This window comes from Podospora anserina, chromosome 6 (genome assembly GCF_000226545.1).
Source record: "Podospora anserina S mat+ genomic DNA chromosome 6, supercontig 2".
Classification (NCBI taxonomy): domain Eukaryota; kingdom Fungi; phylum Ascomycota; class Sordariomycetes; order Sordariales; family Podosporaceae; genus Podospora; species Podospora anserina.
In genome coordinates this window covers 68,454-94,189 of record NW_001914857.1, presented here as the reverse complement: position 1 = coordinate 94,189, position 25,736 = coordinate 68,454, and the positions used below count along the sequence as shown (strand labels likewise).

The window sequence follows — 25,736 nt, the reverse complement described above, 5'->3', positions numbered from 1 at the left end:
ACCCAACCCCTGGTAATATGTAGGAATTGGGGAGCCACAGAACGTGGAAATAAGCTTTTCTTCATATGTTTTCTGGGCCGCTTCAGGGGTCATGTGGTGACATCTTCCTTCCAGGTTGGGTTGCATATCTCACACCTGTAGCATATTCTCTTCTAAGTAAGGATGGTTATCATCATATTTTGTAGCGCAGAGGTCTGCCAACAACGCCAATAAACACTCTCCAATTAGTACACAACCTCACCCCATTCCAGGCAGTCATTGTTTTAGCCATTGAGAAAACCGATAATCCTAAATAACGCCTTCTGTTGCACCAACCCGTCATATTTTGTGTGGAGACGTTTACCCCCATAGAGGCGCAGTAACCTCAACGGCCCTCTCCACCACGGCCCTCACCCGATCTCCAAACACCTTGTTGCCACACTCAATCTCCAGACCCTCCAGCCAAACCTTGGCCTCCATCTTGTCCACCCTGATGTTGATCCCTGGCACGGGAATGCCCAGTTTGTGCAGCCTCGCCAGCTCGGCCTCTCTTCTCTGGGCCAGCTGCGTAGCTCCATGCTCCTCGTCCTCGGAGACGTCCATGCTGGCGTCTGCTTCTTCGTCGTCACCCTCGGAAGATTTGATCTTTGGCTGGGGAGGGGGAACAGGGGACAGTTTGGGCTCGGCGATGGGGGAGACGTTGTCTGCCCCGAACTGGGCCTCGAGAAAGAGCATGAGGCGCTCGAGGCGTTCGGTAGCGGAGAGGTTAGAGTGCAGGTTCCGCACGGGGAGATTGAACGAGTGAGAGTGGGAATGTGGGTTTTTGGAGGCAGAGCCTGGTTTTTACGTTAGTATAGATAAACAAGAAAAGGGGCGCGAACTAAACACTTACGTTTTACTGCTGCTGGGGAGGATTCGATGGCTAGCAAGACGGCCATTACCGCATCTGCGATACCATCGTTGAGCATGTTTCCTTCCCACTCAATTTCGACCTCGCCGTTGGACCGGTGGCGAACCGTGATTACGCCCATGACGAGATAGGCAGCGAGTACTTCGTCGACGGAAAGCTCCTCGTCGGCCACCTCCTGTCCAGAGCCATTCATGTCGTGGTCTTCTCCATTTGAAGACAGCTTCTTCGAGATTGGGAGCTCTTCAATGGTACCAAATGTTCCTTCCAGGCCCCACTTGATCAAGTCGACGCCCGCGGCACTGAGCCTCATGCGCTGCTTGCAAGAGATGGTTGTGGTGGTAAGACCAGCGAATTCGCGGAGATCTTCAGGCGCCATCAATGACATCTTGAAGTCGTTCTGGACGAGAACACCGGTGATGAGCTGGGGCTCCTCGGGGGAGCTCAGAGGCTGTAGGATCGACGCAAGCTTGCCGACAACCTTGGCAGTCTTGTCGGTCTTGAATGGAATGCGGAGCTCCTCGCAGTTCTTGGGGCTGAAAACCTTGACCTTGCTTGTCTTGTTCGCGTTTAGAGAGAGCAGTTTGGATTTCAGACGCATCATATTGTGAACCTCGCCGTGGACAAGAATCTGATTGTCATGTTAGGAAAACTCGTCAAATGAAAAAATGCAAAAGGAACTGACCACTACGGGTGCCGCAACCTCCTCAATAAACTCTCTGTTCTCGGTGCCGTCGACATGGGCGGCAAAAGAGTACTCCTGGACGGTGCAACGCCTCGGAATCAAAACCTTCTCGGCGTCTCTTCCAGGGCCTCGCCTGCCTCCACCGGTATTCCGCGACATGACGGCTTGAATGTGTTCGGGCTCCTGCATGATCTGCTTGGCCATCGTGCCCTCCACGCTATAACCGGTGATGATAACACCGTTCTTCTCGCTGGGAGCCCACCGCTCAAGAAGCTCCCTGCTGACACCGTTCTGCAGCATACCGGGACTGGCAAGCATCACGCACCCGCCCACATCCTCAAACCTATCAATGCTCTTGAGCGAGCGGATGAACTTGAAGTCCCACGGCCCACCCTTACCGGCACCATCACCAGACGCCTCAGCCTCAGCCATGCGCTCCCGGAACAGACGCTTGATGTTGTCGTTCATCGCACCAACATATGTTTGGTACACCAGCATACACTTCCTGGCGAGGTTGCTGGCGTAGTAGATTGGGTACTTTTGATACTCGGCATGCTTGCCCCAGTATTCATCTAGAATAAGAAGAAGCTCCTGGGCTCTGCCGAGGGCAAAAACGGGCATCAGAACACGGCCACCCCTGTTGAGAATGCCTGTGATGGACTTCATGAGGGCCTGTTCTCTCTCCAAACGTGGGACGTGGGAGGCAATGCCGTATGTTGACTCGGTGATCAAGACATCGATCTTCACGCCTCTTGGCACTTGGGCTGATACCAAGTGACGATCTTGCTCGCGGGAGTAATCGCCGGTGAAGAAGATGTTCAAACCTGCAATCTCAATAAGAAACATGGCTGCGCCGAGCACATGGCCGGCTGGGTATGGCGTCACCCGAATGCCCGAGATGGTGTGTGTTGTATGATAGTCGATGGCTTCGATCTGGGGAAATGTGTTCAAGTGGTCTTGTTCTGTGTAGACCAGCTGCGTTGTTGGGTTGGACGATGTGTTGCCGACTCTGACGCTGTCTTGGATCAACCACTTGTAGATAGCCTTAGTGGGATGTGTCATGAACACACGACCGCGGAAGTTTGTCTTTGCCAAGACATAGGGTAATGAGGCAGCATGATCGATATGGAAACTATTTCAGTCAGTCAGGGTGTGTGTTCTCATGATGATTTAAGAGAAGCTTCACAGGGGACGGTGGCATGAAACGATGAAGGCAGGGGGTGGTAATGGCGACAAGATCTTGTATTTGATATATGAATACATATGGAGAGATGATGTTGCTGATGGACGGTACATGATGCTGAAAAGAGTGACAGAGTGACAGTGACACGGCGACTCATTACAAGTCTACCTCCACCCATTGTTGTCCCAAGCCAACACCATGCTACTCTTGTTTCGCCAAGGGGGCTATTAGACTCGGAGAGGGCAACTTACTGGCTGATGAGAAGCACATCTACAGTGCTCAGGTCAAAGTCGTCAAAGAACGGAAGGGCTGCAAGCCCATCATAGGCGGGATGTTGGCCGGCATCAAGCTAGATGACAAACAAAACATTAGCAGCTAAGACAGGATAAGAAGAGCGCTGACCTCATCTCAGCACATACCATGACTGTCTTTCCCTTGTATTGAATGATATGACATGAACGGCCAACTTCATTACCTCCTCCAAGACAGAGAAACATCAGCTCGTCACTGGGGTCAACAGGCTCCTCGGTTACAGTAGCCGAGGCCATGGCGGCAGCTTTGCGCTTGGAGGCCATTGCGGGAGGTGATAAGTGTACGTGATCGAATATCTTGTTAGTTGTTTCAGGAACCCACGTCTCTTGTAAAACTGCTTGCAAGAATTATATCGAGAGCAGGGAGGTGGATGTGTTGCAGCAACTTTGTGAAAAAATTGGCAGCAATACAAGAGGCAATATTCCCGCAAAGTCGAAGTGTATAGGTATTGCTGCGAAGATGGCGACTGGGCTATTCAAAGTTGCTGGTGATCAGGTGGTTGTTGTCGTTGAATAAGACCAAAGATAAAAGGTTGAATACTGTAAGATCTGCCGGCGCGATGCGGCTCAGTGAGGCAGCTGCCAGCTGCTCTACCAAAAGGCGGTGGGGTGGCCCAAGCTTAAGGTGAAGCAGGTGCACGGGCCTCGTGGGGCCACGGTCTGGCACTTTATCTGGGTGGTAACCACGTGACCTGGCTGGACGCGACAGACTCGGAGGTGAGGCGTTAGCTCTGCTTTCAAATCTTGACATCCTTCCAGGCGATTCACGACGACAACAGCCCGCGCCGCTTCCCAATCGATTGCGCAACTCCCAAATCCAGCGGACCACGAGCAGGAATCATCAGAGAACCGATTGATCGACTTTTGCCCATTGCAGAGCGAGTGTCGGATGGGTACCGGGCAGGGTGCTTTGGCCGGCTACGCAGGTGCGCCTGCTCGGGTCTGAAGGAGCTTCTACTTTCTACCAAAGATCGAGGCCCTCTTTCGACCCTCTGCTTTTCCCACCGCACCTAGAGCAGTCCCGCCTTTTTCCTGCCCTCTCTCTATACAGGCGACCAACCCTCATTTAGTTTCCCACAATCGCGATAGCTTCTGCTCCCGACCGTGAAGTTACCAGAATTGTTGGGTACATCGAACGCGACTTCGACTTTTTCTTGTCAGAACTTCCGACAGTCAACCGCTTCGACCACACTTCCAAGCTCACCAGGCAAAGTCGAATTATCGATTTCGCTCTTTTCAAAGATGGCGCAACCACAACCCCAGGCACCCCAGGTGTCTCACCCTCCTCAGGTCTCGCCTCACATGCAGCAAATGCAGCAAATGCAGATGCCGCAACAGCAGCAGGAAAGACCGCCGCAGCAACAACATTACTCTCCTCCCCAGCAGTCGGCTTCGCCTGCCAACACTCCACAGCCTCAGTACTCGATTCCGCCGAATAAGAGACCCCGAACATCGGTCGAGACCCCGTCGCAACCACAGTCGCAATACGGTACGCCGACGTATGCTATGAGTCCACAGGCAGCCGTTGCATCTCCGAACACTGTTACATCTCCGAACTACACCAACATGCCCACTCCGGTTCCCAATGCGCCGTCGTATGCCTCTCAGTATGGTGTGAATGGACATTCTGCCGCTTCCCCGGCTCAACAACCAGGCTTGACATTGCCTGAAGCCCGACCCTCGATGACTGCCACCCCAACACCGACAACCCCTCTTACCCCGAGTCTCCCCCACACCCCGCAGCCTCAACAACATCAGGCTCCGCAATATCAGCAACAGCAGCACCAAGTTCCGCAGGCCCAGCAGCTTGGGCAGGTGCAGCCAACCCAACAGCAGCATGGACAGGCGCACCCGCAACAGCAGGTGCCGGCTCCGCAGTATCAGCAGGGCCAGCAGTACCAACAGCCGATGCAGCCCCAACATACGCAGTCGGTTCAGCAACCAATACAGCCTCAACCCGTCCAGCAAGCTCCACAGCAACAGTATACCAATGCCACAATGGCACCGATTGGTCCCCCTCCCTCCACTCCGGGTGCCATGTTGCCTCCATCGAAGCCGGTTACTACGAAGGAGTACGAATATGACGTGAGCGATGCTCTCGCTGGAACAGGCGTGGATTTGAGGGCCGAGGAACAATACCTAGCGGAGCTGTATGGTGGTTCGTTTGCTCAGGAGGCAAGAACCGGCCTGCCAGCCAACGCGCCAGGCAACAAGGGCTCATTTTATGGTGCTGGTTCAGCGAATCAACCAGCTGAGGCCACCGGGCTCAGTCAGGAGCAGTTTGAAGCCGAGGCTGCCAAGCGAGCCTGGGACGAGGCAGCCCAAAGATTGGCTGTTACCCGAAGCAATGAGCTCAGGAACCCTTTCTTGATCGTCCCTAACCTGCATTATCGCGCGGACAAAATTGCGAAGGAGCATGGGCTCACACTCAATATGGAGCTCAAGAACCAGCAGCAAACCATGGGTAAAATGCGGACTCCCCAAGAGTTTCCTCAGCCTAAGGTGACAGTGACATCCAGACACGGCCCTGATGGCATGGTTGTCTCTACAAAGGGGTGTTTTATCCCTCATGATGCTTATTTGGTCGATCAACTTGCACTCTTGTCGATCGCCACAAAGCACCGTCTGAGAGAGCTCCTCGAGGAAGCCAATGGCATCGCCAATATTCGGCAGACAACTTCTCATGGCGAGATCCCCCAAGAGTGGGCTGATGTTGCCGTACCTTTACGAACCGGTCTTGATTCCCTTCCCGCCGACACGGCCAACGGCAACCCCCGCAAGCGTATGAAAAACATGATTTGGCGTGTGCAGTATACCCTGCTAACCTATCCCTGCAGGCTCCTTTGAAGCAGTCAGTACCGCCCCAGTGCCATCCAAGAGTGCCAAGGTGGTCAAGGACCTCAACGCCGCTGTGAGACAGAATGCCACGTCTGAGCGAGATCTGGAAGAAGCTCGGCTTCGCAAGCGGCAAAAGCGGTTAAACCCAGATGCAGCCCAGACTGGATCTCGCGCAGGTTCCATCGTTCCTGGTACACCTGGTTCAGTCGCACCCGACGGCGAGGCCGCCAAAGCGCCTTCCAAAAAGGAACTAAAGAAGGGTGCGGCAGCCGCCAGACTATCCGAGGCATCCAGCACTGCCAATGCGAACCAGACCCTGAGCGCTTTGATGGGCAGTTTTGGGAAGAAAAAGAAGAAGGAATACAGCTGGATGACGTCTGGTAGTGGCCCAAGCACACCCCGAGCGACCGGTGGCCAAGAACCAGGCACCCCTGGTTCAGCAGCTGGCAGTAAAGCACAGCCGGAGAAGGCCACACTGACCCAGGATGGCAAGGCTCCCCGTCTGGGCACCTGGCGGGAGGACAAGGAGAAAGGCAAAAGTATCCAGCTTCGAGACTGGGTTACGGTCTTGGAGATGGATGGTCGCGACATCAAGGCTGTCCAGGAGGCCTATGTCAAACTGGATTCCTCGACGCCCCGATAGAGATACGAGACCACGACATATCGTACCCTCGACGGCCTGTGTTCAAGCGATACCCAGGGATGAGTAGCGAGAAAGAAAGGGGAAAGATACTTTACCTTTGCGAATGCCGTCCGTTATGAGTTGTTGATTTTATTTTCAATTCATGTATGGGAACTTGGAGTAGGGAGCGAGGAGCCGGGAAAACAAAAGCTTTATTTCGTTTCACTCATACAAGACGATAAAATGGTGGGATCCTTCTCTCTTTCTTACACCCCCTCCACCCCGCTGGCGTTTACCTTTTCTTTTCACCCTACAATTTGTTTATCGTTTATTGTAATTTGTCCTTTTCGGCACTTATATCACACTAGCCAGGCGTTCTTCACACACGGAGCAGGGGGTGTGGGTTTGTATATTTCTCGTTGGTGCGGGTCAGGCAAGGAAAGGGTAGAGATTCTCGGGCGGGCAGAGGATGGATGATAGGATGGGTTTGGTCGGGGAGAGAGCAAGGTATCATGCGCGCGGCCTATTCCCCACAGATGAAGCTCGGAAAGGGAGCTAGCACAACAGAAGAATTCAAAAGCTGATGCAAATCGTTCATGTATGACTCCAGCTTGAAATGTTGATGACGTTTTTTTTCATACCAACATGACTAGAGTTTTCCTGTGCTTGTGCGGGAATTCAAGTGCAGTTCTGTTCCATATTCGTTTTAGCATGCCTTAATATTTCCCAAGTTTGCAAACCACGACCACTACTGTAGAAAAGCAATTCTTTGGTTGAGATGCTGATGTGAAGGCCGAAGGAATAACCCTAACCCTGTTTCGATCAACAACAACAACCCCAACCCAGTTTTCCAGGCACGACAGTGTGCCAAGAGCTCCCCACATTAGGCTGTGGAGCTCAGGAGCGGTTGGCCCCATCGCGTCGACGGCATTGACGTGCATTCAACACGGTCCCGTTTGACCACACAAAACATTTGACAGCAAACGACAACGGCCACCATTTTACGCTCCCCACCAAAGGCATGACATGAAAGATCACCGGTGATCCCAGGTCATCATGTCCGATTTAGCGGTTGGGCAGAAAATACAGCTGAGCGACGGCCGCACTGGAACTATTCGATATGTTGGCCAAACACACTTCGCCGTGGGCGAATGGGTTGGTGTCGAGCTCGACGATGGATCCGGAAAGAATGATGGCATGGTTCAGGGAGAGCGCTATTTCGAATGTGCCATGGGATATGGCATGTTCGTAAGGCCCGTCACAGTCACCGTCACGGCTCCTGCTCCTGTTCCATCACAGCCACCCAAGCCAGCCGGCGCCAAAAAAGGATCTCGCCCAAGCAGCCTGTTCTCCAACAGCTCCAACAAGGGGGCCTCGTCCTCTACCAGTGATCCGAGTCTGGGAAAACGAATGGGCTTGAATGCACCCAGCCCGAGTCCAGTACCTAGAAGGGGCAGTGTGAGGGTGGGTTCTGCTCTGTGTACTATGCGTCAGGGGCCTGGAAAGCTAATTCGGTCCGTGTAGAGTCCCACGAAATCACCCACGAAGCAGCTTAATCGCTCCCCAACCAGCGCGGCACCATCGCGAACTGTCACACCCTCCAATGCCAATGTCAAACCCGGCGCCTTGGCCGTCAGACCTCGACCTGCTTCTGCCACCAGCAGGCCCTCTATGGCACCGCCGCCCGTGCCCAGACAAACCCGCCAGGTCTCGACAGCTTCTTCAACCCCAAGACAGAGTAGTGCTCCTCCGCGCACACTCAGCACCAGAGGTGGACTTGCCACCGGAGTCGGATCGAGACCGGCATCAACTCGTGTTCCTGGCGCGAGGCAGAGCTCCGCCTCGTCCGTTTCGAGCGTCAACAAGACTTCCCGCGCCGAATCCCGCAAAAGCAGCGATGACGAGATATTATCCCCTCAACCCACCAGCCCCGTCCAAGTCCGAACGGCAGCGCTGGAGAAGCTCGCCACGACGTCCCTACCACCGGCAGGTGGAGGGGCAGCAAAATCACCCATTGCCACTGCTTCTGTATCGTCACGAAATGCGCCCAGCACAGCCGCTGCACAGAAGGAGATTGAAGATCTCAAGGCCAAACTGCGCGTGCTGGAGAAGAAACGGATCGAAGACAGAGAAAAGTTGAACAACTTGGAGAAAATCAAGGGGGAGAGGGATAAGTTTGAGAGAATTATTCAGACGTTACAGATCAAATACCAGCCTCAGCAGCAAGAGATTGCGGATTTGAGGAAACAGCTCAAGGAGGCAGAAACAAGGTTTTATGCAGTCGAGGAGATGCAAGAGAGCCATGAAAGCGCGCTTGAGCTGGCAACGCTGGATCGGGAGATGGCGGAGGAGACGGCCGAGGTGCTCAAGGTGGAACTGGAAGCACTGAAGCAGAAAAGCGAAGAGCTGGAGCTCGAGGTGGAGATTCTCCGGGAGGAAAACGCCGAATTCACAAAGGGGATGTCGACCGAGGAACGGGCGAGCACCGGGTGGTTGCAAATGGAGAGAAACAATGAACGGCTCAAGGAGGCACTGATCAGGCTGAGGGACCTTTCGCAGGAGCAAGAGGAGGAACTCAAGGATCAAATCAAGGGGCTGGAGGAGGATCTGAGGGAGTTTGAGACGATGAAGGAGCAATTCGCCGCGACGAAGGAAAAGTTGGCCCAGGCCGAGGTGGCGGTGGAGGATCTGAGGGAGCAGCTGAACAATGCGCTAGGAGCAGAGGACCTGATCGAGAAGATTACTGAGGAAAATATGAATCAAGCAGAGGAGATCAAGGAGTTGCGGGCCGTCATTGATGACCTGGAGAGTTTGAAGGAGATCAACGACGAGCTGGAGATCAATCATGTACAGAACGAAAAGGAGATGCAGGAGGAGCTGGACTTGAAGGATGCCATTATTTCTGAGCAAATGAGGCAGGCCAACGTACAGCGGGAGTCGATGGAGGATATGGAGTATACACTTTCGCGGTTCAGGGAACTGGTCACGAGCTTGCAAAATGATTTGGAGGATATGAGGGCCTCCCATGCGGTGACGGAGAACGAGTCCGAGCAGCTTAACAATCGCTCTAGGGCTATGATGGACTTGAACATGAAGCTGCAAATTTCGGCGGCCAAGGCTCAGGTGAAGACAATTGACCTTGAGCTGAGGAGGATGGAGGCCCAAGAGGCGGAGCAGCACCTCGAGATTGTCAAGCTGTTTTTGCCCGACAGCTATCAGTTGGATAGGGATTCTGTTCTGGCCCTGTTGCGCTTCAAGAGACTGGCGTTCAAGGCCAACTTGCTGAATGGCTTCATCAAGGAGCGTGTGAATGGCCAGGCGCACCCCGGACACGAAGACGACGTATTTGAGGGTTGCGGTGCCATCGACAAGCTCACATGGGTGTCTGCCATGTGCGATCGTTTTGTCAATTCCATCAGCCACTGCTCTCTGGAGCAGTTCGCCAAGTACGAAGGTGCGTTGTACGAACTGGAGCCTGTCGAGAGAGCTCTTAATGGTTGGATCGACGGCTTGAGGCGTGACGACTTGAAGGAGAAGCAGTGCTCTGCCGAGCTCCAGCGGACAATTGCTCTCATGATGCATCTGGGCGAGGTGCACATCTCCAACGACCTGGAGAGCTTCGCCGATGATATTCACATGAAGGCGCTTCTCATGCAAAGCCATCTGGAATCTGCTGCGGCCACCTTCACGACCATGCGTGCCATGGTTCAGCGAGTCGTTCCACCAAGCGACGAGGAGAACGAGCTGGAGCAATATTTCGCAAAGAAGGCCGAGGGCGTCATTACACAGACGCGCGGCGCCAAGGTCATTGCAGGCAAGACAGTTCGCTCTCTCGAGGAGCTCAAGACCAGGCATCTATCCCTTACGCCGGATACCATGGAAGCTTTTGAGCAGTGCGAGGCGGCCACCCAAGAGCTTTCCGAGATGGCCCGCAGAATTGGTTTGGACCTTCATCAGCTCGTGCTCGAGGAGGGCAGGACAGAACCGTACACCTACGTGGAGATCCAAAACTGCATCTCGCAGACTTCCATCAACTCATTCGGCACTAACGAAGCCGATTTGTTCTCTACCTACCTCAACAAGCTCCGCCAGACCACCTCTCAAATCTCGGATCTGGCCGCTCTCTCCACCGACCTGGCCCAAACTCAAGAATTCGAGCGCAGCCAGCCTCCATGGCTCCTGCGCGCACAGGAGATCAAGGCCCTCAAGAAGATCCCAGTGGATGCCGAGGAAGAACTTCGACGTCTCAAGGACGACATCAACGATGCGCGCCGTGCCATCGCCATCCGGGAAGAAAACTTATCGACAGCCCAGGTCAAGATTGAAACGCTTGAATCCCGCATGCGTGATGCGAACGCCAAAGCCAAGCGCGTCACCGAGCTCGATTCCCACCTCGAGATTGCCAAATCCGAAGCCGCGGCTCTAGCGGACAACATCAAGAAGCAAGATCGCGAGCTCAAGGCTTTGGAGTCGGAGCGTGACAAGTGGAAGCAGATCGCATCCAACAGTCGCGTTATTTCTACGGCTGGCGGCGAAGAGGGGGCCAAGGCTAACCAAGAAAGAGCGGTGGCGACGGCAAGGGAGATGGACGCGCTCAAAAATGAGATTCTGGGCTTGCAGTCGGCAGTGAGGTACCTCCGGGAGGACAACAGGAGGGCAAGAGTCAAAGAGCAGGCTAGCTACGACTGGCTGGCCGAGCCACTTCTCAAGAAGGCAGTTCCGGCGGAGAAGCAGAGGAGGAACATGGTCAAGGCAGAGAGCAAGGCCGTTCTCGGTGAACTGGTCAAGATGGTGACCGAGGCGAAGGTCTATGATTTGAGCATGCTGGACAAGAAGGTTGTTGCGCAGGGCGGGTGGAAGCCGGCGAAGAGCACACCGCAGTTTTGGGCTGCTAAACAAGAGGAAGATTGGGCTGTCTGGAAGGGTTGGGAGGGGGCCGTGATCAAGAATGCGAGGTTGCTGAACGCGGTGGAGCACAATCGAGAAGAGGTCAAGGAGAAGAAGGGGGTCGTCAGCGCGGCTGCGAAACTGCAGATTAGACTTCCTGGGGGGAAGAAACATCATTATGGGGGAGAGGTGCAAGTTTTTGGCTCGAGAGAGTGGGAAGGGCTGCAGGGAAGGATGGTGACAGCTGGGGTGTAAAAGTAATCAACGGTGGAGTGCATGTATGCTTTTCGAGATATATACCCTGTAAATGTGAAGCGTTATTGTTGTTTGTTCACTTTTGCTTCAGGAGGATGAACCGGTCCATGTAAAAGGTAATTGGGCGGGGTGCTGGATCTTCTGATCGTAGTACAGGAAGTCCATACCCCCAAGTTGGTATCATAATAATTCTAAACCTAGACACATTTCATCCCGGCATTCCTTTGTATCGTCTTTCCCGACTCTCGGTGTTCTCACATGATGAATTTAATCATTTCTTTCCCTTCTTTGCCTTCCCACCAGCGCTCGAACTCGGCCCGGGTGAAGAACCACCTCCAAGACCACCCAGACCACCCATTCCGCCCATGCCGCCCATACCCATCGACTGAGCAGCCTGCATCAGGCTAGCCATATCCATCCCACCGGGTCCTCCTCCTCCACCGCCCAACATACCCGGCAGTCCTCCCGCACCACCAGCACCACCCATCTGGCTCATCATATCCTTCAAAAAGTTCTCGCTGACTCCGCCACCAGTCATGGCGGGGCTGTAGTGAGGCAACAGTTCCGACATCTTCCAGCCTCTGGGCACAGCAGGTCTGGGCCATTGCTCCCCAGGCTTGAGTTCGGGAGGAGGCGGCGCGCCGCGGACGTGGACCCTCAGCGCAGGGGAGGCATCGGTGATGGGATGACTCTTTAGGTGCTGAGCCACGAGCAGGAACAAGTGATGCTTGTTCTTGACGCGGGTCTGGTTCGCGAGGGAGACCTTGACCCTGCCCGGGTTGGCCCAGTCCTTGGGGTGGAGTTTGCCTGCTTCGAAGACGGTGGGGATGTTGAGGTTCGCGCAGGCGGCCAGGATCTCGGTGGCTAGCGGGTTGGGGACGGCGGCGGCGGCGGAGACGCGGCGGCCTTGGGCGCGGGTGTGCAGGCTGGAGAAGTAGATTGGGTACAGGCAGAGGTAGGATGCGTACGGGGTTGCGTCGGTTGTTGTTTGCATCTGGGGGTAGGCGGGAGGCTGTTGTGGCTGGCGGAATTGGGGTGGGGGTTGTTGCTGAGGAGGGGGGGTTGGTCTGGAAGGGGCTGCTTGACGGGTGCGGATGATGTCTGATTCGACAAAGTCGTCGATGTCGTCTTCGGAGGGGTCCGACATTTGAACGTCATCTTCCGAGTCGGATACCTCTTCTACGCGGGGGTGGGACATCTTAGCGGTTTTGTTGGTGGTAGTGATGATGGTGGTGAGGAAGGTGGTGATTTTGCGAGGGTGATGGGGAGGATGTGGAACAACTTGGAGCTTGTCGTTCATAGTGGGGTTTTCGCTTGGAGGCTGTAATTAAGGTGTGGTCTGAGCTTCTCGTGGGACGAGTGATGGGTGGGGTCCATCTGGTGGTGCTCAAGGCCTCTTGACTATCCTTTAAGAACTCTTCTATTATCCATCTTTTGAAGCCTCTCAACTATATTTCGAGGCCTGGTTCAAGTGTTTTGCAGTCCCAGTTATTTTGTCCACGACGTGTCCACTACACACCAGCTGCAATGCAAACAGGTATTTTCGGTTTCAAAGAGTGTAGTAATTATTCTCATGGAAATGTTCACACAGAACCAAAGTACACGTCTAGAGGCTCCCCATCCACACACATCCTTGCAATTTGCTTTATAAAGAACTCAATCAAGCGCCCACGAGTGCACGTGAACCTAATCACGTAGGTCCCAGAAAGCAAGTGACAAAAAACAGCTGTGGTCACACCACTTCAAACAGCCATATTACCACCAATCTTGATTTCTGTTGAATTCTATTTGGAACATAGACTCCTCACGGCCTTGGAGTACTGGAAAGTTTTTTGTTGATTTTTCCGGGCAAGAGAAAGGCGGTTATCTTGCCGTTAAGTGAGTAGTGTTGGTGTTCGATTTGCACCCTGGTTTTTGGGACCCATGTGCTAACCTAGCGATCGTGGCTCCCCTTGTGATGAGCCTTAATCTTCGTTCCAGGGGGGTGATCCTCCTTGTCGAACTTGCAATAAGGATGTGTGCAGGCGCCGTTGATAACGCTTGGGCAGTGATGGCCATAGATGCAATCGTCCACATCGCACTCTTGGCCCCCGGAGCACGGGTTCAGCCTTGTCAGGAACGCAATGGCCACCAACTCCTCTTTGGTGGGCTTGTAATTGTGTTCGAAGTTGCATGAATCGCCCTTGGAACAGGGGCCGCGGAGGTAATGATTGTTGCACAGCTTGTTGCTGTCTTTCCTCTTCTTGAGGTTGTCCAGCGCAGACTGCGAGACCTGAAGAGGGGGATCAAGACCGCGAGGTCCTATCGGCATAGTCGTCAGTATACGTGTATAAGCCAGAAGGATATATCATACCTGGGTTCCAAGGAACTGGCTTTGGCTTGTTTGGGGTTTTGTGAGAGGCCCGGGAAGACGGCTGCTGCTGCAAAGCCGCCTTGGTATGCGCAGGCAATGTGATCACCGGTGGAGGCGGTGGAGGGGTGGCACTCTTGATGGCTTTAGCATAAGTTGTGGCTGCCGGAGTTGACGTTGAAGCCGCCGATGCCGAGGATGGTGTCTGTGGCTCGGAGCTGCCTATACTATCGATACTTGCGACACTGTTACTGGTCATGGCTGTGGCCCTGACGACAGGAGGCGTCGGTACAGTAACGGGGAAGGCGGGGACAGCAGAGATGGCGGGGACAGCCGGCACGACCGGTTTCATCTCGGTAGTTGGTGTGGCAGGCTTGTTGTGTTCAACAACCGGGGTGGCAGGAACAGGCGTGAAAGGTGAGCCGAATGACTCAGAGCTAGCCGACTCTGACACCCTATCAACAAGCTTTTCAGACCGAAACAGGATGCTGTTCAAATTCAGTATATTTGCGCCGATGGCCCTCAGCTCACGCACCACTATTGTAACTTGGTCAGTATAAGAGCACAGTTTACTCGCTGCTGCTCGCTCACTGGCCAACATACCAGGTACGCCTTCCAAGATGGTGATCTGGTGCTGAACACTATCCTCTTGGAACAGCTCGTCGAGAAACGGGGCATACCCTGCATCGTGTGATATGCCCAGTATAACTTGCTTGCAGTTGTGGTTCCTGAGATGCCATTTTGTCATTTCCTTGATCTTATTATCGGCTCTTTCTTTGCCGTGGCCGACATCGACAAAGTCAAAAGTGGCCTTGGCCTGTGTGAAGCCGAGCGTGAAATCTTTGAGGTTGCTCTCATTCTCCAGACAGCCATCTCGGCGCATCGCCTTGCTAAGGCCGGCGAGATTGAGGTAGACCTGTGCGAGAACTCCAATTTCATTGCCGTGAGGGCCACATTGGCCCAAAATTGCTGATCTCAAGGCGTAAGCAGCCTTTTTGCCCCCAGCAAGACCCTGTTGGATCAGCTCCGGTTTGAAAATGAGCCCGTCCCCGTCTATCAATACGACCACATAGGAGTTGGAATTTTTTATTTGTTCGTTGGTCAAGATGGACGTTCCAAGTTGCGTTTCGAGGGCGTGAATGCGTTGCTGTAGCTCACGCCTGGATCGAGTAGCATCTTCGTAGTCCAAGTTTCGTTCATGCACTCTCTGGGCCAGTTCCGTATTTTCAGCTCGGAGGGTTGACTCTATCGACTCGGCATAGACCAAGAGATCCTGTGAGGAGGGTATCAGCAGCCACTTTTAAGAGCCTAATGATTGCTCTGGTGTTGAATCACCCTCCCCACAATATAATATGGGTTAATCTACTTTTGCTGTGCCCATTATTTGATGGGGAGGGTGTGTATACATATACATACCTTGATCAAATTGATGTGCGAGTCTTGGTAAGTGGCGAGATCCTGATACCGTTGGAGGAAGGCGACGAGGCTCGGTCTTGGCTCCATGGCGCCTATCCTCTTTTCTGGGTATTGCTGTTTGCTTTAATGTTGCTCTTTATCGATGTAACTTCCCTCTTCCATTGGACGAGCGGAAGTGGTGATCTTTTGGATTCCCCGCGGGCGATGGGGGGGCTTGTGTGTCCGAAGCTTAATCTCGGCCTGGGTCCGGATATAATTTAGTAAGCTAGAGCCTCACCTAGCTGGACTTGACACGGAGGTCGAGTCCTGGATTTTGATTGACGAGCCGAGTCAATAAGAAATGATGGCTCTCGCGAGATGTGAGAGATGCCAGATTGATATGCGGCGGGCGACGGGGGACTGGAAGCAAGAGGAGCAGGCAGAGCTTTGCCGCACGGGCGCTTCAATTCACTGGCTTCTGGGGGGACTGTTCACTGTCGCGCCTGCAATTGGGAGCCGCAGGAGCAGATGGCGGGATGGATACTGACACGGGCCGGCGACAGAAGGGACAATGAATCCCTTGGGTGATGGAGATGCGATGAAGTTGCGTCTGGGCTGTGTCTGTGTGTGTGGCTTCAGCGACGGGCGTCTTGTGATTCCTGAGGCTCCTGCTGCCATTCGTCGGATTTACCGTCGCCTGCGGCCTGTAAACCGGGAGTGCTCCTTCTGGACCGCATGGCTCCGATGTCACCTGTGTCACTTCAGGGAAAGAGCCCAGCCCAGTCTCCATGCTTTATTCAAAATTGCAAGGGTGTGGATGGAGTTTTTAAACGTGTACTTTGGTTCTGTGTGAACATGTTCATGAGAATAATTACTACATTGCAGCTTGTGTGTGGTGGGGTATAAGACACGGAACCACCATTCAAGTTTTCTTCTCGTAAAACTCGCGAATCTTCCTCCGAGTCTCCTGATCCTCTCTTTCAAAGGCAGCATCGTCTTTGATGGGGGGGTCGAAGGATTTGTTGAACGTTGTTCCCGGCTCTACCATCTTATCTCTGCTTTCCCAGATGTCCTCGGAGCTTGGTTGGCCTCGACCATACTTGGCTGCCTCCTTCTTCCGGAAATGATCTTTGATGGCTTCAGCGCGAAGCTTTGGATCCCAAGACTTGGTGCGCATGCAAAACCAAAAGTCGTCCCAGAGCTCGGTGCACTGTCTTACACCACCGTACCGGTATACAGAGTTGACCTGGGAGCCGGGGGTGTGGCAATGCCAGGCATAGTCAAAAGCATCCTGACACGACATGGTTGTTGGAAGAAGAGCCTCGGACATGGCGATAGAGGCTTCAGAGCGCTTGTCTTTGGGCGGTGGGGGAGGTGTCTCAGGCGCTGGCGCTGAAAGCCAACTGGGTACCCACGATGATTTGGCGGCGTCTGAATCTGTTGAAGACGGAGGGGAAGCGGCGTGAGAGGAAGAAGGGTTGGCTGCCGCTTGGATTTCGCGGAGAAACTTGGAGACCTCCTCATCTGTTGATGGCTTCCTTTCGCTGGCTGGAGGTTGTGGTTGCTGAGTTGCAGAGTGGTGAGAGGCTTCGGAAGCCTTTGGTGAGGGGGACGGCGAGGTCCAGAACCAACCCATGATGGTCTCTTGTTGAAGGTCCTGAAGATGGATGCAGTGTAGTGCAGGAGATGAAGACTCGTGCAACCTGAATCAGAGGTTAGTGAGGGCTCATTTGAAGAGGACGTCAAGTGAGGGGTACGCGGAACATGAGGAGGGGACGGGAAGATGGTACCTGATATCAGTCTCGTGATTCGCAACCTTCCAGTCACTTCAGCGTCTCTCAAACGCCAAAGACGGGATGGCAAGCGGACAAGCCTTTTTGGAAAGCTGCCAATCAGAAGCCCAGCGCATCTTGCTGCGGGGCATTGCTTGGCGCCGAGGCTTGAGGGGACGATCAGCGACCCCATCAATGACCTCACTGACAGGGGCGGCGTTCCAAACCATCGCATGTGGAACCAAGCTGTCGGCCAGCCGGTCACCTTGGGCTTAAATTCGTCGCATCCCGAAAGCACTACTCTTGCATCACAACGGCTGCGGCCTTTTGCCTTATTGGTGCCAGTACGACGAGTATGTATTCTCTCGGCCAAATCACCTGCCAACGGGTTGCTGACGGTATGGAGCAGGCAAATGATCGTGGAAACCTGCGACCTGAGCTGTATTGAACTATACAGAGAGGGCCTTCTCTATACCTAGCCTCGTCCATGGCCATGCGCGGCCGAAGGTTGCCTGCTTTTGCAGCAACCCACACCGCCACGCAACGCCTTCTCCCCGCTCTAGGACAACATACAAAACTTGCCCGAAGATGGCAGAGCACGGTTGGCACAGGCAAGACCGGCCATATCGAAGCCAAAGCAGATGAGTCAATATTATTTGTCGACAGTTAGTACAATCCTCCGGTTTCCCTCGCCTCTCACCCGGCATTAGATACTGACAGTTCGCAGACCTATTTCCACTGAAACTAAGCTCATTGCTACTCTGGAGGCCATGGAAGGCTCAAAACGATGTCCCGGAGTTGCTCAAGAAATTTGACAAGACTTCCTTGGGCGTGTTCGATCCTGTCAGTCTGGTGAAGCGGGCAATTCCAGACTCCCTTTCTGTAAACATCACTGAAGTCATCCCCAGAACAAAAGAAGGGGGCGCCTATGTCAAGTTCACCCATCCCGGTGATACATCCGCCTCGGAAATTCAGGCAAAACTCTCACAAGCGCTGGAACAGAATCCCATCAAGCCATGGTTTAGTCCCTTTCGAGGTATCTCAACAGGTCTTGTTCTAGGCCGACCGTGGCTGGAGGATCTTTATAGACTTCCCAAAAGCCGTTTGCGTGTTGAGTTCGTACCGGCAAAAGACTCCGAACAGCCTGATGAGCTTTCCCAGGAGGCACTATACAGTGTCTTTCGTCGGTACGGATGGATTGCCGACATCACCTCGCAACCGCCCGATTCGAAAGTTCTACCCAAATTCGCCTACGTAGACTTTGTGCTTGTCAAGGATGCCATCATGGCGCGAAACTGTCTGCACGGCTTTGTTCTGCAGGAAGAGGGAAGCAAAGCTGCCACAAAGCTGAGGCTGTCATACGAACAGCGAGTCAAACCACATAACATCTGGAAATGGATCAGCAGTCATCCACGCATCGTTATCCCCATCCTTGCCGCCTTTCTCGCCACCTTTACGGTCATCGTGTTTGATCCTATTCGCGAGTTCTTTGTCAAGGTATGTATTGCCAACAAACCCCTCCGCAAAATTGACCTCGTTACTAACATCATCACAGCACCATGTTCAGCGATCTCTTGAGTTTACCAATAGTAAGCTCTACAAGTGGCTTAAACGGCAGACATCGGACATCCTCTCCCTTGGTAAGAAGCACGGTAGCGATGCTGGCCTGAATGCTTTGTTCAACCACCGAAAAGACCTGATTGATTCAATCAAGAGCAGCCTCCTTGAATCGGTCGACACATTTGTTGTTATTCAGGGTCCCCGGGGATCAGGAGGCAAAGAGTTAGTTATGGATCAAGTGCTCGAAGGACGTAAGGACGTCTTGGTGTTGGATTGCAAGCCGGTGATGGAGGCCAGGGGCGAGGCTGGCACCATCAGAAAGCTCGCTTTTCAGGTTGGATACCGCCCGGTATTCTCGTGGGCGAACAATCTCAGCAGCCTGGTCGACCTTGCTATCCAAAGCACCACTGGAGTCAAGGCTGGGTTCTCTGAGAACCTCGAAGCCCAAGTAGTCAAAATTCTTCAAACAACCGCATCGGCCCTCAAAGAAGTCTCACTCGCTGGAAGGAAAAAGGACGACCAGGATGCCAACCTTTCGGACGACGCCTATCTTGAGGCCCATCCGGAGCGGCGTGCGGTTGTGGTCATTGACAACTTCCTCCACAAGAGCGAGGAGAAGGGCATCATATATGACAAGGTCTCTGACTGGGCGGCAGCCTTGGTCCAGTCCAATGTGGCTCACGTCATCTTCCTCACCACTGACACCTCCTACTCGAAACCCCTGTCCCGGGCTCTTCCTGATCGTGTCTTTCACCAAGTTACCCTGGGGGATCTTTCGCCCCAGGTAGCCAAACAGTTTGTCGTTTCTCAGCTCGAGGCAAATGCGCGCTCTGATGAGAAGGCGAAGGAGGACGAAAGGGGGGGAGACGGCTCACCGCTGAAAACCGATAGCCAAGGACGTCAGGATCTTCAGGAATTGGATGAGTGCATTGAAGCCCTCGGCGGCCGCCTCACAGACCTCCAAGTCCTTGCTCGCAGACTCAAAGTCGGTCAGAGCCCCAAGAAGGCTGTCTCTGACATCATTGAGCAGAGTGCTTCCGAGATTCTCCGCATGTTCCTGTTGACTGGCAACAAAACTGCTGGCGAAGGCGTCGACAAGGAGAGGAAATGGTCTGTTGAGCAAGCGTGGTACCTCATCAAGGAGATCGCCAAGAACGACTCTCTCCGCTACAACGAGGTCCTGCTCGCCAACACGTTTGCCTCTTCTACGACCTCCAGCGCTACCAACCCCGAAGCTGCTCTAGAGGCGCTGGCCAATGCGGAGTTGATCACTGTGAAATCCCACCACGGGCGGCCAGCCACCATCCGCGCGGGCAAACCCGTCTACCAAGCCGCCTTTGCAAAGCTTCTCGAAGATAAGGTCGTGAAATCGAGGATGGATTTGGCGCTGCTGACTGAACTGTCCAAAATTGAGGCCAAGAACATTGACAAGGCAGAGCAAGAATTGACTGTGCTTGCAGGCCTTCCCAACGCACCAGCGCAGGCCTCGGATAGAGTGAATTACTTGCTAGGCAAGCTGCAGGCTAGCCAGAGAAAGATCGAAGGGTTTGACAAGGAGATGGGAGCACTGAAGAAGGTCTTGGCCGAGGAGGCATAACTGTGACCTGAATGCTACAGGCGATGGGGCATGGGACGAAATTCAGCTCAATACTTTTACGATGGGACGAAGATCATGCGTGTGTATAGCTTTGCTTTTGTATAATTAAAAACCTTGGACATGAAGCAGCATAACTCATCAAACCCTGAATTGCACGTGTTCATTATTTGTTCAGCTACTTGTCCAAGAAGGCATCAAAGTACGGTATATAACAGGCTCTGAGATTCGACTACTGTCCACACCCAGAGTGTATGCCCTGCTCAAGTAAAAGTCTGTCACGCTTTGCTATTCTACTCTTCCATGTCCACAACCCTTCAGCCCCTTTAGCTTTGGGTTTCGAGGCAATAGCAATATGAAAGCTGAACCTCACTGCCCCTATCTCTCCATTTTCTGGCTGCCTTTCCAACCAGCCAACACATCTATCCTTCTATAACCGCCTGTCTAATGTTGAGTATGTTTGAAGTCGGCGCCCTATTGCTGAACAGACGGAAAGAATGCGGCCAATGACGGGATCTTAGATGATAGCCAAGTACAATACAACCGAAGCTTATCAAGAAAAACCAGGATACATGTGTATTCTGTGAAGGTAAGTTGTTGAGCATGCAAAATATGGTTTGACATCCAGAAGATCATTACAGCATAGGGAATTATAGTAAAACCCCCCTGACTTCATTTACAACAAGTCAAGGCCTCGTGGCGCAACGGTAGCGCGTTCGACTCCAGATCGAAAGGTTATCCGTTCAAATCGGGTCGGGGTCATCTTTTTCATGCAGACAGTCATCCGTCTAGCAATGCTTTTTGCTTTTGCTTTTACAACAAAAGCTGGCTGGCTGTTGGGTCTGGTATTGGAGCGCAATCGTGTCAAGGTTAGTAGAGGCCTTGTTGGTCTGGTTTTGGTCGCAAGTTTGACAGCCTAGCTCCCAGGGGGCAACATGATAAGTATTGTTGAGCAATTCTGAAAATGATCTATGTCGGTATCACTGGTGCAACAACTGGATGCTTGTTGCTACTGTTATCGCAAAGTACTGGGGAACCCAAAGCCGGAAAGGGATAGAAAATCCAAGAGAGAGAGGGCGCCGTAATAAGTAGCGCCTGATATTGGTATCTTATTAACATAACCACCACAATCAACCTTTCCAAGACATCGACCCTATGCAATATCCGAAACCCAACAAAACCAACAAGAGTTCGTTTTACTCCTGCTCTTCTATTCTTCCCCGCCACCCTCCTCTTCCTCTTCGTCTCCCTGATCCTCCCCATCGGTATGAACATTAGGCATAACACTCGCCTCCTGCTCCGATGGTACCTCGGTGCCCTGAGAAAAGAACAGCCTCGTAGGCTTGTCATAGTCGTTTTCAATGGTATACTCGTTGTCTGAGTTGCACTGTTAGCCTATCTCAATTGCCTGGAGCGACGGATAAGAGGAAAAGACTTACACCTCGGTACGATAAAGATACCTCCTTTGCTAATCCGGAAGTTGGTCTCCTGCACTGTAACCAAACATTTGCCCGCATGAACAAAGAATATCATAAACACCTTTCTGGAGTTCTTGAGCCTCTTGATGGCACCGGGAGGGAGATCGACCACGCCGGCACCAATGAACCCTTCAGAAAAGACCTTTGCGTACCGGAACTCGCCCCCGACAACCTCGGTCGTTTTGATGGCGTGACCGCTGATGGCAAGCTGTTTATCCATGACGCTGACCAAGTCGTTGGGTGCTGGGGGCTGGAACTCGTACTGTGGCTGCCAAACGACCACCTCACCCGTAACAGTTCCCGGCTCCATCTCCCAGGGTTCAGCTGGCTCACTGTCCATGATCTGCTCGGTGAACGAGGATCTCCTCCTCCTTCCTGGTCTTGCGCCGCCCTTGGGCTTGGGTCCTCGCCGGCCCGGTTTCCTGAACTCTGGCTCTGGCTCATCCACGCGGACGACTTCCTTGATTTTGGGAAGGACAAATTTCGAAGGCTTGGACCGGCTGGCAAAGTTGTCATTAATATCATCATTTTCGTAGTGGACTTGCTCGTTGCGCCAGAAGGCGAGGGGTTTAAACGAATTGCGGCCGGAGCGGGTGCGAAACATGGAGTCAGTCTCGCCTGGGATCTCGCGGCGATTGATGAGGAGACCGCGAGATTTGGGAAGTGGGGGACGACGGGAAACGGCCACGACAGACACATCCCCGGGGTCTGCAATGGAAGACTTCCGTTTTCGTCCAGCGGTCTTTTTGGGCTTATCGGCGGGTGCTGCCGTCGCTTTCTCATTTTTGGTTGCCTTCTTCCTGGATGGTCCGGCATCAGTCCGCTTCTTTTTGGACTGGGGTTCTTGGGAGGGCTCGGCCGTTGCTTCTTCCTCCTCCTCCTCTTCGGGAACAGCTTGTCGCTTCCGTCCACGACCTGCAGCTGGCGCTGGTGCTAGCTCGGGTGCCTTGTTGCTTGCCTTGCTCGCTGGACGACCGCGTTTCCCTGGAGCTGCTGGCTTCGAGGGTGGTCTGGTTGGCTGTTGGATCTCTTCCTCCTTCTCCTCCTCCTCCCCGCCCTCAGACCCCTCCTCTGGCTCCTGTTCGACCGAGGCCTTTTCTGCCGACTTCTTCGTCTGCTTGACAGGCTTAGAAATGACCGGTGCTGCCTTGGCTCGCGCTGGCTCCTGCGATTTTGCTGGTCGACCAGCCTTCTTATGTTGCGCAGCAGAAAGCCTCATGGTATCATCACCAACCATAGACCCCTCATCCGAGCTATCTTCCTCCTCTGGTTCCACCGACGCGGCATGGTTGTCGTCATCACCGTTGAGTATAGCAATAGATTCTTCCACAAAGTTGTTGACGTCGTCCACCTCGCTTCCAGCCTCGGATTCCTCATCATGGGACAGCGACAGCGACCGCGCATTACCTTGAGTTCTGCCGGGAAAGGCGCCGCCCCTTGAACCCATTACAGGCTGCGACAATGAATGCGGTCCTCCTTTTCCCACACTGTTGAAATCTAAGCGCCTCTTCGCCGCGCCTTGACTCAGCGTCGGCTGACTGCTGCTCTGATGTCTCGATTCTGCTGGCGATGAGCTCGACCGTGCGGCTGCGGTATTACGGGCAACCAGTTTGTTACGCTGCGCCGGTGAATTCAGAAATCCCTTGGCCGGCGATCGGTTCTGCGAGAACGCGGGAAACCTACTCGCCTGTCCGTTAAGCAGCGCCGCGGGCCCCAATCCCAGGTCTACCCTCAGTCAGTCACTGTCATGGGCGCAGGTGCACCGAGGCGACAAAAAAAGGCGCAACAAACATACTTGTAGTCAGCTCCATCGGCGCTTCCCCGCTGTCGCCATCGTCCGATTCCTCCTCTTCGTCTTCATCGTCAGGCTTCTTTGGTGATGAGAACAGATTCTCGATGGGTTCCATGCCATGTTCGTCGCGCACCCCCGAGTCGGGGAGCATGACACCGGTTTTCCTGTCAGAACGCCATAGTTTAGCAACGTAGTTCCGAACAGCGGCAAACATTGCGCTTGGTCGCGTCATGGGCAATTCAGTCGCGTCAACCCCATCCCCATCTTCGCGTGGATTGTGTGCACTGCAGAGTGGGCTTACCTTCCCACCACACCCAGCTCATAGATATGCTCTGCTTGGTGGGTGGTTGTGCGGCGCGCCGCCATTGACGGCCGTGGCGGCATCCCGGCGACCTTATTCTTGTTCTCGTCCTCGTCCTCAGGGAAGCTTTAGAGTTTGTTGGCCTGCAAGCCTGAAGCGCGGTGGCAGCAACGGTAGGCGCAAGCAGGACAGTATGTATATATGGGAGGTAGAAACAGCGCGAGATGCCCCTAGAAAGAACAAAGCAACTGGGTTTGGCGGGGTTGGTGATGGTTCTGACAAAGAGCGACCGAAGGTGAGGGAGGTGTTGTTTACTTTGGCAGCATTTTTGTGCCAGGGGTTCCAGGTCGGTTCCACACTTAAAAGAGCGCGCGCTGTGTCCGGCGCTCTATGATTGTGCAGCGTTGCAATGCAGCAGTTGTTTTCTCCCTTTTGCCTGCCGACAGAGGGCAAAAGCTCTGGGATTTTGGGGAGGGGGCGCCGCTGTCCAGAAGCACTTTGAGGGCCTGTCTCCCATTGGCTGAGCAGCCCCACGACGCGGTCTGAGACGCGTCGAACTCAGGCTTCCTCGGCATGTGCAGGTTCAACTGGGGACAGCATTCCAACTGTCACTCCAACAACTCAGTTTAATCTTGCAACAATCTTCCAATCCCAACTCAGGCTCAAGCTTCATACTGCGAACCGAGCAAGTAACAACCAGGAACATCTCCCGCCAGAGCCCTCGCAATGGAAGAGCCAACGCCAGCCGAGATCGAAAACGAAACTCCCTCCAACATCTTCATCCCACCTTCCGTGATTCCTTCCTCCCTCCTCTCCGGCCGATCCTACACTCACTTCTCCCCTGTTCCCCCATCACTCCTCGCCTCAGCCGAAAAATCCGTCCCCGTTTGCCTCGGCGTCGATGAAGCCGGCCGTGGTCCCGTCCTCGGACCAATGGTCTACGGCATCTTCTACCTCCCTCTCCCACTCTCCGACCCCCTCCTTCGCCAAACCCACCACTTTGATGATTCCAAAGTCCTCACCCCGCAAGTCCGCTCCTCCCTCATGCAAACGCTCTCCACCGCTGGATCCGATCTTCACCAGTCCTGCGGTTGGGCAACCACACTTCTCTCAGCAGGCGATATTTCCGCCGGCATGATGCGCCCTTCCAATGCCGGCGGGTCCTACAACCTCAACGCGCAAGCCATGGACGCAACCGTACAACTGATCCAGGGGATCTACGACAGGGGGGTCAACATTCAGGAGATCTACGTCGACACAATTGGGCAGCCCGCTGCCTACCAGAAGAAGCTAGAGAGAATATTCCCAACGGCCAAGATCACAGTGGCCAAAAAGGCGGATAGCCTGTACCCTTGTGTCAGCGCCGCCAGTGTATGCGCCAAAGTAACGAGAGACGCCGCCTTAGAGGTTTTGTGGAAGACTAGGGGCAGACCGCCCGCCAGGGAGGAAGAGAAGGACAAGAACGAGGAGGACACGGATATGGAATGGGGTTCGGGTTACCCGTCAGACCAGAGATGCGTTACTTGGCTACGCGGCAACATGCACCCTGTGTTTGGCTGGGGTCCAGAGTGCCGATTTAGTTGGGGAACTGCGAAGGATATGCTCGAGGGTCCTAAGGGAGTCAAGGTAGACTGGCCGGTGGATGATGATGGTGACACTCACCGCCTCACGGATTTCTTCTCTGCTAAGGACCAGGAAGAAGGCGACGAGCTGGGCACATGGTTTGGGACACCAGCTGGGCTGGAGGCGTTTTGAGATTATAAGGATCAAGGTTGGAAATACATTGGGGAACAGGGCAAAACGGAGTTCAAAGGAGTTTTGAGTACA

General features: G+C 53.8%; 9 protein-coding genes across 9 annotated transcripts, besides 1 other annotated feature; 4 read left to right on the top strand and 5 right to left on the bottom strand.

Annotated features, from left to right (window-relative positions):
• Positions 1-339: 339 nt before the first annotated feature.
• PODANS_6_3890 (uncharacterized protein) lies at positions 340-3,329 on the bottom strand (the record flags this gene model as incomplete). The annotated part of the gene is made up of 5 exons (XM_001909849.1): positions 340-815; positions 872-1,517; positions 1,572-2,703; positions 3,006-3,103; positions 3,174-3,329. The coding sequence occupies 5 exons, from the start codon at positions 3,327-3,329 to the stop codon at positions 340-342; spliced, it is 2,508 nt and encodes an 835-aa protein (XP_001909884.1).
• Positions 3,330-4,307: 978 nt separating this feature from the next.
• Positions 4,308-6,546, top strand: PODANS_6_3880 (uncharacterized protein; the record flags this gene model as incomplete). Its single annotated transcript, XM_001909848.1, has 2 exons — positions 4,308-5,847; positions 5,903-6,546. The coding sequence occupies 2 exons, from the start codon at positions 4,308-4,310 to the stop codon at positions 6,544-6,546; spliced, it is 2,184 nt and encodes a 727-aa protein (XP_001909883.1).
• A 1,035-nt stretch (positions 6,547-7,581) lies between these two features.
• Positions 7,582-11,667, top strand: PODANS_6_3870 (uncharacterized protein; the record flags this gene model as incomplete). Its single annotated transcript, XM_001909847.1, has 2 exons — positions 7,582-7,989; positions 8,050-11,667. 2 exons carry the CDS (start codon positions 7,582-7,584, stop codon positions 11,665-11,667), a joined length of 4,026 nt encoding a protein of 1,341 aa, XP_001909882.1.
• Positions 11,668-11,938: 271 nt separating this feature from the next.
• Positions 11,939-12,967, bottom strand: PODANS_6_3860 (uncharacterized protein; the record flags this gene model as incomplete). Its single annotated transcript, XM_001909846.1, has 1 exon — positions 11,939-12,967. The coding sequence occupies one exon, from the start codon at positions 12,965-12,967 to the stop codon at positions 11,939-11,941; it is 1,029 nt and encodes a 342-aa protein (XP_001909881.1).
• A 633-nt stretch (positions 12,968-13,600) lies between these two features.
• On the bottom strand, positions 13,601-15,520 carry PODANS_6_3850 (uncharacterized protein; the record flags this gene model as incomplete). The annotated part of the gene is made up of 3 exons (XM_001909845.1): positions 13,601-13,968; positions 14,021-15,314; positions 15,434-15,520. 3 exons carry the CDS (start codon positions 15,518-15,520, stop codon positions 13,601-13,603), a joined length of 1,749 nt encoding a protein of 582 aa, XP_001909880.1.
• An 814-nt stretch (positions 15,521-16,334) lies between these two features.
• PODANS_6_3840 (uncharacterized protein) lies at positions 16,335-17,048 on the bottom strand (the record flags this gene model as incomplete). Its single annotated transcript, XM_001909844.1, has 1 exon — positions 16,335-17,048. One exon carries the CDS (start codon positions 17,046-17,048, stop codon positions 16,335-16,337), a length of 714 nt encoding a protein of 237 aa, XP_001909879.1.
• A 1,090-nt stretch (positions 17,049-18,138) lies between these two features.
• On the top strand, positions 18,139-20,341 carry PODANS_6_3830 (uncharacterized protein; the record flags this gene model as incomplete). The annotated part of the gene is made up of 2 exons (XM_001909843.1): positions 18,139-18,681; positions 18,740-20,341. Coding segments are annotated over 2 exons (2,145 nt in total), but the record flags the coding sequence as incomplete, so codon positions are not given.
• A 687-nt stretch (positions 20,342-21,028) lies between these two features.
• Positions 21,029-21,100, top strand: a tRNA (tRNA-Trp).
• A 448-nt stretch (positions 21,101-21,548) lies between these two features.
• On the bottom strand, positions 21,549-23,840 carry PODANS_6_3820 (uncharacterized protein; the record flags this gene model as incomplete). The annotated part of the gene is made up of 3 exons (XM_001909842.1): positions 21,549-21,715; positions 21,778-23,541; positions 23,612-23,840. The coding sequence occupies 3 exons, from the start codon at positions 23,838-23,840 to the stop codon at positions 21,549-21,551; spliced, it is 2,160 nt and encodes a 719-aa protein (XP_001909877.1).
• Positions 23,841-24,635: 795 nt separating this feature from the next.
• On the top strand, positions 24,636-25,664 carry PODANS_6_3810 (uncharacterized protein; the record flags this gene model as incomplete). The annotated part of the gene is made up of 1 exon (XM_001909841.1): positions 24,636-25,664. One exon carries the CDS (start codon positions 24,636-24,638, stop codon positions 25,662-25,664), a length of 1,029 nt encoding a protein of 342 aa, XP_001909876.1.
• Between the last annotated feature and the right edge of the window lie 72 nt (positions 25,665-25,736).